We start from the raw sequence: 12,877 nt of genomic DNA on the forward strand, positions 1-12,877 counted from the left end.
GTAACCTTATGTTTACCCTCACGGAAAAAATATCGAAAATTTTGATGTTTACCGTCAACTTCAGTGTCAGCTGAAAGTTTATCATCAAGATTGGTGTTATTTTGTTGTCATTTAAGTGTTACCCTGAAAATAGCTGGATGTTACCTTCATTTAGGGTGTTATTTTCGGTGATACCATCAAGTACATAAGCGTCGATTGAGTATGACTTTCAAGATGAGTGTAATTTTTGGTATTACTTTCAAACAACTGGATGTGATCTTCACTTTGAGTGTAATATTTGGTGTTATTGTCAAATAATTCAGTATCAGACTCTATAGAGTATGATTGTCAACTTATGATTTTTTTCGTGTTATTGTCAAATAATTGTGATTTTGATTTTGGGTGTTATTTTTGATGTTGCTGTCAAATAATAAAGTGTAAACGTGTAACCTGGGTTATTTTCGGCTTTTACCCAAGTGTTATTCATAAAATAAATATGTACTTTATATAGTAATTTTTGTATAAATAAGGTTTAGGATAATAATCGTCACTGGGGTCGGGGTGTTGGAGAAGGAATACGGGAGTAGTTCCCCTGACTCCCCCTATTCCGGTCCGAAAGGTAGACACCCCGGTAGGGCTTTAGCCGGTAAGAGTCCGGCATAACCCGCCCCCCCCCCAAGGGGCAGGTATCCATGAGGATTTCCCTAGTGTTATAAAAAAAAGATAAAAATAAAAAAAGGATAATAATCGTCATTACATACGAATAATTTTCGACAGCCTTTATGTACCAGTTTCGTTGGAACTAAGTCGCAACAAAATATTTTTGTTGCATCAAACAAAATTTTCGATCAATCAAAAAATTTATTTTGACTATTCCAAATAAGCATTTGTTAGATTCAATTAAATCGTTCTCTCTGTGTTTACTTTCTACTATACTTTTCTACTCACACACATAAATAGGAAAATATATATGTAAAAGTTGTCAACAATTATTCATATGTATTGATGACGATTTATATATAGAAAATTAATGATTTGCATCCAAAATTCACTGATGTATCTCTATGCATAATCGTTCGTAATTTGTACTGCTTTCTGTTTGGTTATAGTCAAACCGTTCAAAAGTTACAATTTCAAAAAGAATAGCCAAAAGCTAATTTTGTTACATGTTGAGACTTATGAACATATATCTCAATAAATAGCAAACTTTGTGACCATTTTCTCAATTGTTTAACTTTCTCGGCGATTTGACTGTAAGTGAAAATTGTAAATGAAACGGATAGCATTATAAACAATTACTAACGACTCTATTTTGAGAAATATCAGTTAATTCTTTTACTCAAACTCGACTGCGAACCATTATTTCACATTTTTTGTTATTTTTTAAATCCATCGAACTACAAACTCAGTGGTAACATTTTCTGAATTCAAAGGTAATGATTTTATAAACGGTTATTAATTTAATAGAAATATTTTAGAATCAATCCTTGTTTACGGATTTCCTTTATTTGGAAGTGACCCTATTTTAGGATATATCACTATTTGAGGATACTTAGATTTGGAAGTACACTCATTTGAGGATATCCTCATTTGATGGTTCTTTTTGTAGTTAACCCTCATTTGCGTGTTGACCACCAATGAAGATTCGAATTTACATCTATCTGTTGAAGGTTTGTTTGAGAGTAGTTTTATATCCAATATTAGGTGTTTTTTTCGTGAGGGTATTTACTATCAAGAACTGAAAGAGAAAAATGAAAAGATATTCGATATGGATAATATCGATTCTATTAATGACACGATATTCAAAAATTGGTTTACTCACGATAAAGAACAATTTCAAACTGTATGCAGTTTTTCCTGCAGTTTTTAATATGTCAGCTTAAGCACGTTGCTGTTTTACTTTGTAAAATGTGAATTTCTCTTTCTGATGAACAACTTTCATTCTTATTCGGTGTTTGTCGCAAGACTATTGAAAATCATATGAATTCAGCAAGAGAAAATTTGCACAAAAACCTCGTTCCACAATTCATCAATCGGAATGATCGTTCAGTATTCCTTGCTCATATGACACCAATGTCAAAAGTACTATTTGACATTCCTAACGATAAAGCCTGCATAGTATTCGATGCCACCTATCATCTGGCCCAAAAATCTGCGAATTATGCAGGACAAAAACAACTGTGGAGTAAGCAGAAAAAATGCCGCTGGTCAAATTTATGGTAGGTTGTTCCTCAAATGGTTTCGTTCTATACGTTTCTGGACCATTTGACGTAATGTATAATGATGCGATAATATTGCAGGATTGTTTCCAGAGAGATTGTACGCGAACGACATGAGTATTATTCATGAGGGTGATACGATTAGTTGATAGAGGTTTTCGTGATGTGCTAAATTTTCTAACTAAAGAGAAGAATTTGAAAACTTATTGTCCAGAATTTGTCCAACTTAATACCGCAGAAGCAAATGCTTCAAGATGTATAACCAAATGTCGCTGGATGATAGAGCAAGTCTTCGGTCGCCTCAAGAAGAAATTCAAGATTTATTTTTTGTCAGTACGTAATACAACTTTCAAACACGACCTCGATTCTTTCTATATCGTTTTTGCTCTTTTATTAGGTGCGCAACTAAGTTCTCGCTGTTTTTTTGATGAAAATGCAACTTTATTGTGAAAAAATGGTTACAAATGAATCATTCAAAATATTGCCCATCGCTAGCGACAACTTTTTCCCATCTTTCTGGCAGAGCTCGAATACCGTCACGGTAGAAGTGTTCGTCTTTTGAGGCTATCCACGAATCAAGCCATTTTGAGATGTCTTCATATGAGCGGAACTGCTGATTAGCCAGACCATGTGCCATCGAACGGAATAAGTAATAATCGGACGGCGCAATATCTGGGGAATATGGCGGGTGGGGTAGGACTTCCCATTTGAGCGTTTCTAAGTAGGTTTTAACGGGTTTGGCAACGTGAGGCCGAGCGTTGTCATGCTGTAGAATCACTTTTTCGTGCTTCTGCTCGTATTGTGGCCGCTTTTCGCGCAGTGCTCGGCTCAATCGCATCAATTGAGTTCGATACCGTTCCTCAGTGATGGTTTCGTTCGGTTTCAACAGCTCATAATAAATAACACTGCCCTGGTCCCACCAAATACACAGCAAAACCTTCGCAGCGTGAATATTCGGCCGAGCCGACGACGTAGAAGCATGACGTGGCAGTCCCCATGATTTTGTTCTCTTTGGGTTGCTGTAATGAATCCATTTTTCATCACCCGTAACGATGCGATGAAGAAAACCCTTCCTTTTTTGCCGCTGGAGCAATTGTTCACAGGCGAAAAAACGACGCTCAACGTCTCTTGGCTTCAAATCATAAGGAACCCAAGTTCCTTGTTTTTGAATCATTACCAACGCATGCAATCGCTTAGAAATGGCTTGGCGGGTAACTCCTAATGCTGAAGCAAGCTCTTTTTGCGTTTGGCACGGATCCTCATCGAGCAATGCCTCCAATTCAGCGTCTTCGAAGGTTTTTGGCCTTCCTTCACGCGAACGGTCTTCAACATCGAAATCACCGTCTTTGAAGCGACGAAACCAATCACGGCACGTTGTTTCACTTAGAGCAGCATCTCCGTAAACTTTTTGGAGTTCTCGATGCGCTTCAACCGCCGTTTTCTTCGAATGAAAGAAGAAAAGCAACACTTCCCGCAAATGACGATTATTTGGCACAAAATAAGACATTTTCGCACAACCAAAAGTATATGACGCAAAAACAAAATCACTAATGTGTCAAAGCGGTTTGTTTACCATATGTCTAAACTTGGTTCATGACGTTTTGGTTATGTCACAATCGACCAGCACTTACTACTGGAGCCATCTCTTGAAAAACAGCGGGAACTTAGTTGCGCACCTAATAAATTTATTCCACAAACCAATTCTGAGTGATGTCACGCATGAGGGCATAGCACAGACTCTGATATCTCAACTTAACGTCCCTCGTTTGCAAATCATCGTCCAAGAATTCAATTTTCCTCAACTGAGAGCACCATTCCTTGGAGTCGAGTATACATCATTCAATAATGAAGAAAATAATTGACTCATTGGATTTCCTGAACTTTCGATAGATGATTTGTACTATAATACTTGGGTCTCGGACCTTATCGAATACGCAATGCGATTTCATACTATGCAAAGCATCAGAAAGAAGGAATATTCTTGGTGCATAAGTTAAATCCAAGGCCGAAGCATCCGTCAGCAGCTTTGAACTATGAGAAGTATGGCATCTCAGTTGAAGAACCTACATTGATTAAGGCGCATATGAAATATCGTTACCGTGGTGGTAAATATCATTACATTTTTGTTTTGATAGATAATGGAAAAACTGGACGGGATTCTATTCATGAGTACTATTATACTTGTTAAAGTGGTGCTCGGTAGGTTGTTACAGTCATTCAATTGTGTGGTTTCTTAGATTTGTTCAGTACCATGGGATACAAATACCCAATCTTGAAATATGCAATATATCTATCACGATTCACAAAACAATCCTGCATGAGAGGCAAGGGGACTTACATTGAAAAAGCACGCCAATCTGTGAAAGGCAAGGGGACTTACATTAAAAAAGTATCCCAATCTGTGAGAGGCAAGGGGATTCACATTAAAAAGCACCCCAATATGTGAAAGACAAAGCGACTCACAGTAGAAAAACCCTCCCGATCCGTGAGAAGCGGTGTCAAGTGTCATTTCAACTCCATCTGTTTCGGGGAATTTTCATGCTAGACGAAAACTAATATCATATTAGGTGTAGTAAAAAGAAATCCATTATTTTTCCAATAGATGGCTTTAGTTATCTGTATCTCGCGTTGTATAAGTCCGATCGGGTTCCACTAGATGGCGTTAGAAAGATGAGATTTCGTACTAAAAAAACTTTTTTGACAGTTTTGTGATTAGTTGACTCAGTTTTGTTTGAGCGCGCGTCAAAGATGGGTACTAGCAAAGAGAAAATACGCTATATATTACAGTTTTTCTTCGATAAAGGCGAAAACGCAAGCCAGGCGGCTGAAAATGTGAACAGTGTTTATGGTCCTGATACTGTAACAGCCAATCACGCACAATTTTGGTTTCGTCGATTCCGTTCCGGTAATTTCGATGTCAAAGATGCACCACTCACTGGAAGGCCAATTGTCGAAAATATCGATAAAATCATGGACATTGTCGAGTCCGACCGTCATGTAAGCACTGTTTCGATTGCCCAAGAGCTAAAGATTGCACAAAAAACCGTTTGGAACCATTTGAATAAGGTTGGATACAAAAAGAAGCTCGATGTATAGGTGCCACACGAGTTAACGAAAAAAAACCTCATGGATCGAATTTCCATCTGCGAATCGCTGCTGAATCGCAACAAAATCGACCCATTTCTGAAGCAGTTGGTCACTGGTGATTAAAAGTGGATCACTTACGACAACGTCAAGCGAAAACGTGGTCGAATCGCGGTGAGCCGGCGGAAACGGTGGCCAAGCCAGGATTGACGGCCAGGAAGGTTTTGCTGTGTGTTTAGTGGGATTGGCAGGGAATTATCTACTATGAGCTGCTCCCCTACGGCAAAACTCTTAACTCGGAACTGTACTGTCAACAATTGGACCGTCTGAAGGAAGCAATCGCCCAGAAGCGGCCAGCTTTGGCCAATAGGAGAGGAATTGTGTTCCATCAGGACAACGCCAGGCCACACACATCGATAGTGACTCGCCAGAAGCTCCGGGAGCTTGGTTGGGAGGTTCTTATGCATCCACCTTATAGTCCGGACCTGGTACCAAGTGATTACCATCTGTTCCTGTCCATGGCGAACAATTTTTCTGGTGAAAAATTCGCTTCAAGAGAGGCTTGTGAAAATCGACTGTCTCAATTTTTTGACAATAGGGACGAGGGCTTCTATGAGAGAGGCATAATGAAATTACCTTCAAAATGGCAACAATCGAACAAAACGGCGCATATTTGACCTAAATCGGATCATTCTAACTATGGTAATTAAAGCCTTCAAATTCATGCAAAAATAATGGATTTCTTTTTACTACACCTGATATTTGAATACGGCGTAAAAAAATTCATAAGAAATGATGTTTCACTTTGTTGTGTTTCATTTTGTTATATATCATGTGTCTCAAAAATAACGGACCACTCTAATAACTCTTTAGTATTGAAGTTTCAAGGAAAATAATCTGAATAAAAGTTGTGAGAATTTAAATGAGCTACCTTACGATGACCTTAACTTTGACCTTGACTTCTATTTTCAAAGTCATTTGAAGATCAACTTGCGTTTTTTAAATAAGAATCTCCATTTTTCATTACACTATTTTTTTCTACCAATTAATTCGAACAACGTTTGTTTAAAACATTTTTTTATTTGCCTAATATCTTTTGAGATATTTGAGGAAGAAAATGTGGTACTAGACTTTTTTACTCTATTTACTCTCAAGAATATATTTTGACAATAGCGCCCTGACTTTTGTTAACTTATTGATTTTTGGAAATTTCAAAGTTATCAAATTAACAAAAATTAAGGTACTATTGTAACAATATATTCTTGAAACTAAATAAAGCAAGAAAGTTTAGTACCACTTTTTCTTCTAACAAATAGTTTGCGAGATATTATAAGTTCAATATTGAAAAAGTTATCAAGTCTTCCTCAAATATCTCAAAAAATATTAGGCAAATAAAAAAATGTTTCAAATAAAAGTTGTTTAAATTAATTGGTAGAAAAAAATAATATAATAAAAAATAGAGGTTCTCATTTAAAAAACGCAAGTTGACCCTCAAATAACCTTGAAAATAGAGGTCGTCATACGGTAGCTTACTTAAATCCCTATACCTTTTATTCAAACCATTTTCCTTGAAACTTCAATACTGAAGAGTTATTAGGGTGATCCGTTACTTTTGGGACATATGGTATATTTTATTCCTTGGTATGTATACTTGAAGAGTTTCGTGTATTTTCATGGATTATGAGAGACTATCACTTTCACCCCTCCATATCTCCAGAACCGTGCTTATGCTCATCTTAAAATTTCTCTAGGATTAATGTCCCGTCATACAATACTATTTGGCATAAAAAAAGTTTGAAATTCGTGGTTCAATATATGGGCGAAAAAATCGACCTTTTGCCATCACTGTATTTAATTTGATAAGATTTGAAAGTCATATATTATCATAAGAACATATTTAATGTCGACGTAAATATTAAATTTTATTTCGTCAATTATTTTCAGAATATTGAATTTGAAATCAGAGATTAATAAGTAACGCGTTATTTGTAAGACTCTTACCAGTAATGGTAACTTTTTTTCAATAACAATTCGGTAAAAATTATAATTTTTTAGTAACAATGATATTTTTAGTAACAATAATAAAGTAATTATATTTTTAAATAATGGTAACGAATATAATTGTTATTTTATCATTTTAATATTCCTTTGCAAATAGAACACACATATATAACATGAACAGAAGGTACTCGTAAAAATATTTTCAAAATTTAACATGAAAGTTATATATTATATATATATTAAAGTAGATATTATAATATCTGTTACTTCTTGAATAACACTTTTTTTGTTATAAGTATTTTGATATAAGTAATAAGTAACAAATAGCGCATTATTTTTCAAAAACAACTTTTATATTGAAATTTCGATACATTTTCTTTTTTCCTATTATATTAAACGCATAATGTGTGTATGTGTGTGAAAATCAATAGGTTTAATATTACTTTAAATCAAGTAGGATTCACACATACATGCGCTTGCGCACACGCACATTATTATTTAAATTAAATTTTTTCTTTTTGCTCTTTAAATGTTTTATATAATTCTCATTTCCGTATTATAATTATTATTATTATAAATGATATAAATTTTTATCAAATTCGCAATTCTGAGAATTATAACAATTGGATAAAACAATAAAAATAATAGTAGTAAACTACCTATAGTAAACTAGTATTAATATAAGTAATAGTAATAAATACTAGTAAAACTAGTAAAACGATTATACCTGGAAAGAAATTCTGCCGTCGCCATCTTTATCAACAATGTTAAACATTTTCTTTACAAAAACTGCATCAGGCCTCATGCCGAGAGCACTCGCGAATTCACTCTTAGAAAGAGACGTACGCATTACTGTAACGACCTCACCAGTATCATTATCTTCTGATCGCCGTCTTCGTTCACCAGGTCGTAAGCCGAAAGTCAAAGCGTACGCTTCTCTGAAAAACTAAATATTTATTGCACATGTAATACTATCAAAATTTTAGTTGTTTTATATACAGGATGTCCGGTAATTAGCTGCCAACCCGAAGTGTGAAGGTAGATTGGATTAAGACAAACATAAAAGTCCCATACTGTTTTGCGAGATTCGCCATAATTATAGAGTTATTAATTATTATAAGAATCTGACGAATGAGTGCGCGCTGAGATGGATGATTGGAGAAGCGTCGCAGCCTCTCGGGTTATAGCGTGGCCTAGTCGTCAGTAACTGTTGGCAGCGTGCGGCAAGACGTAAGTGCAGCGCGATAAAACACTAATAGCGGCGCGTCCTTCCTTTTGCCGCATATCGGCAAGTTTCTGGATCGACTGGACCGCACTATGGCTCGAGTGTCTGCGATGCTCCTCTATTCATCTATTTCGGCGCGCCTCTACTCCTCAGATTTCTATCGTTAATAACTCGATAATTATTGCGATTCTTGCAAAACTGTACTTTAAGCAAATATATTGTTATATATAATACTATTAGGAGCGCAAAAAAGTTCTGAGCCCTAGATTTCATACTACTGAAACCACAATTTAAATTGCATTAATTTTCCCGCCCTCTTGCGGTTTTAAAGCAGTGACATTTGGTCTTTCAAAACATCGTGCGATTTGGCGTTTGATGCACATAATCTTAAAATCAGCAGTGTTCACGATGGCAATAACAAAAGAGCATACTTGATTTTCCATCCACTTCGCGTTTCATCTGAAGAAAAATGTTGCTGAAGCCACTGAAATGATCTGTGTTGCATATGGAGAGAACGCTGTAAGTTATGCTACGTGTAAAAGATGGTATCAAAAATTTCGCCAAGGAGATTTCAGTCTTGAAGATGAACCGCGTGCTGGACGCCCTCAAAAGATTGAAACGGACGAACTGCAAGCATTGTTGGATATAAACTCTGCACAAACTGAAAAGGAGCTTGCAGAGCAACTTGGCATTACGCGACAAGCCATTTCCACACGTTTACATGCAATGGGAAAAGTTCAAAAGGAAGGCAGATGGGTTCCGCATGCACTGTCCGAAGGCAACAAAAATCGACGGCGTGACACGGCACTCACTTTGCTTTCAAGGTTCCGGAAAAAGGATTTTCTGCACCAAATCATTACAGGTGGTGAAAAGTGGATACTTTATGATAATCCGAAGCGTAAAAAATCATGGGTTGACCCTGGTCAACCTTCGACATCGACGCCAAAGACCAATATCCACGCCAAGAAGGTTTTGCTTTGCATATGGTGGGATTGGAAAGGTGTATTGTATTACGAGTTGTTACAGCCGGGTGAAACAGTAACGGCAGATCGCTATCAGCAACAATTGAGCAATTTGAGCGATGCGTTTGAAGAAAAGAGACCATTTACTGGCAAAGGACGTCGTAAAGTGATACTGCTTCATGACAATGCCCGACCACATGTTGCGAAAGTGACTCAGGACCATATCTTTGCATTAAGCTGGGAACTTCTCCCACACGCGGCGTATAGTCCAGACATGGCGCCTTCCGATTACTACCTATTCCGGTCTCTGCAGCATTTCTTGGCTGATACACATTTTGTGATACTTGAAGAGATACAAAAATGCATTGATGACTTTATCGCCTTGAAGCCGGTGAGCTTCTACCATCAGGGAATTCGCAAGCTGCCCGAAAGATGACAAAAGGTCATCGATGCAAACGGGGAATATTTCGTTGATTAATATAGTTTTGTTTGTTTTTAAATAAATTTTGAATTTTGCAAAAAAGGACTCAGAACTTTTTTGCGCTCCTAATATTTCCAAAATAAATATTCGATGTAAAATAAATTTTTAGATATATTCATAAATGAATTAAGAAACACTTGAAAGTATTTCCCTCCGATTTTAATGAGTTTGAAATATGTAGTAATTTAGGCAAAATAAGAGATACGAATTTTTTGTACATGCCCAATCGGCCTTCAAAGAGATGAAACATCTCTTTAAAAAAATTCGATATTTTTCTTTTAGAGCATGCATCATTAAAAGTATAAAAGACGGAAAAGAACTTCCTGCATAAAAATTTAATAATCTGAAAAGTACTTCATAACGGCGTATTCAATTTTTCAAAAAAATTGTTGAAATTTTAAACATACTTCCACCACTTACCAATTTTTTTATAATCTAAATTTCATTTCTACTAAATGAAAGAATATTTTATATCCAACTATATATATTATACGTAAGCTGCTGGAAAAGTTTCTGTAAACGATATGAAAAAAAAAACATGTAAAATACGGTAAATGGCTTTATTATTTTCCAAGTATTCTCCTTTAAGATCGATGCACTTCTGCATACGCTCTAACCAATTTTCGAAGTATTTTTTCCACTCTGAGGTTGTAACCTCAGAAACCAGTGTTCGGAATATTTCAACAGCTGCTTCAGGCGACACAAATCGCTTACCACGCATCTTATGTTTGATGTTAGGAAAGAGAAAATCATTAGGTGATAAATCAAGTGAATACAGACAATGAGTCATCAATTCGACATTTTTACTGGATAAAAAATCGACGGTTTGACGTGCTGAGTGACAGCTGGCGTTGTCATGATGAAGAATGAGGTGACGATTTTGGTTTGTTCTACGCAATTGATGACTTTTGGCAATCAAATTGTTGTATTAGTATTTACTAGTTTATTTCTTCGATCCTCTAAAGCCACGGTTGCTACATGTCCGATATAACCGAAGAAGTAAGCAATCATTTGCTTGGTAGCACTGCGTGAACGAACAACTTTTGTTGGTTTCGACTCCTTTTGAAACATCCAAACAATGGATTGTTGTTTACTTTCGGGCTCATATGAATAGATCCACGTTTCGTCTCCAGTAACGATGTTGTAGTCCAAATTTGACCGACTTTGGTTGAACTTCTTGAGCATTTCATTGCACCATTACATTCACATGAGCCTAGTTTTGAGCTTCGGTCAAATTGTGTGGGATCCAATGATTGCAAAGTTTCCGTACGTTCAAGTGATCATGTAAAATGGTGTATATTGCTTTCATGCCTATGCCCAAAGGTGCCTGAATCTCGCGGTATGTCACATGCTGATCTCGCTCAATCGTTTCACGTACAGCATCAACATTAGTGGTAACAATAGACGGATGGACGACCTTCACGAAACTCGTCACTAAGAAAGATGCGTTCACGCTGGAATTCGGCAAACCAATTATGAACAGTCCTATTGGATGGTGCTTCATCCCCAAAAGCCAAATGAAGTCGATTAATGCATTGTTTCGGAGTTAGACTACATTTGTAATCGTAAAAAATCATTGCCCGAAAATTTTCACGCGAAATTTCCATTATCTCACAAAATAACTTCTTTTAAAATACTGTGCAAACAAAACTAGTTGACTAGATACAAACTGTCAACTGAATTATAGGTTAGAAACGTTTAATTTTACAGATATGATAGTAGCAGAATGGTGGCGCAACTACAAGTATTAGATTGCAAAAACTTTTTCAACAGCCTACGTAATAATGCTATTTTCCGACGTACGGATTTTTCGAAAAATAGGTGAGAATCCTTTCATAAACTGGTAATACTATACCGCTATAACCGCCTACCACACCCGATACATATTCGTAACATATTTTCTTCGAATTTTTTCACGGTAAGAGACGATTATTAGATTGATATATAGAATATGTAATCGTAAGAATTTTATATACAGGGTTGACGGCGAGACATAGGTGCGGCGAGATAAAACACCAATAGCGGTGCGTCATCTTTCTCTTCGCCGCAGACGGGCAACAGTTACTAAATCGATTGGACCGCGCTGTGGTCCAAGCGGCTGCAACGCTTTTCCAATCATCCATCTCGGCGCGCGCTCACTCGTTAGATCTCTATAATTAATAACTTGATAATTATCTTAAATATCGCAAAACGGTATAGGACTTTTATGTTTGTCTTAACCCTGTCTCCACGAGCTCTGTAATAATTGTTATGAGACACCCTGCATATGAAATTCTTATGGTTACATATTCTACATATCAATTTAATAATCGTCTCTTATTATGAAAAAATTTGAAGAAGATATGTTGCAAATTTTGGGTTGGCAAATAAGTTCGTTCGGTTTTTTAGAGTAGAATAAAACTCCATTTTTTGACACACAAGATAAATTTTAATCAATTATATATTGACCATTTTTATCGATGACCTCTAGCCATCTTTCCACCAACTTCATTATGCCGCGTTCGTAAAACGTCTGGGCTTATCAGCGAAAAACCAATCCAAGTGATTTTTAACGGTCTCTTCATCCTTGAAGGTTTTCCCGTTCATAGAGTTCTGCAACGACCGGAATAAATGATAATCGGAAGGAGCAAGATCCGGTGATACAGAGAATGAGGCAAAACATCCCAGCCAAGCTGAAGCAATTTGTTCCGAGTGGTCAATGATGTATAAGGTCTGGCGTTGTCATGGTGGAAGATGATACCCTTGTGATTTGCCAATTCTGGACGTTTTGTGCGGATTGCTTAGTTCAATTTCGTCAATTGCGAACAGTATACAGGGTGTTTGAATGCTTATCATGCAGACGAAAGTTGGAGATAGATTGGGTGTAGCCGAGAAGAAAAGTCATGTACCATAATGCCAAATTGGCAATAGTTACCGAGTTATTAAT

General features: G+C 36.5%; 1 protein-coding gene across 1 annotated transcript in view; it reads right to left on the reverse strand.

Moving 5' to 3' along the window:
* Positions 1 to 12,877, reverse strand: part of LOC105191215 (dual oxidase) — a gene marked incomplete at its 5' end in the record, with an annotated part of 45,886 nt that overhangs the window by 6,725 nt on the left and 26,284 nt on the right. Inside the window, one exon of the mRNA XM_011154452.2 lies at positions 8,011 to 8,229. Within this exon, the coding sequence (XP_011152754.2) occupies positions 8,011 to 8,229 (219 nt within the window). The remainder of the gene's footprint in view (positions 1 to 8,010; positions 8,230 to 12,877) is intronic.

This window comes from Harpegnathos saltator, unplaced genomic scaffold (genome assembly GCF_003227715.2).
Source record: "Harpegnathos saltator strain DR-91 unplaced genomic scaffold, Hsal_v8.6 scaffold331, whole genome shotgun sequence".
NCBI lineage: Eukaryota > Metazoa > Arthropoda > Insecta > Hymenoptera > Formicidae > Harpegnathos > Harpegnathos saltator.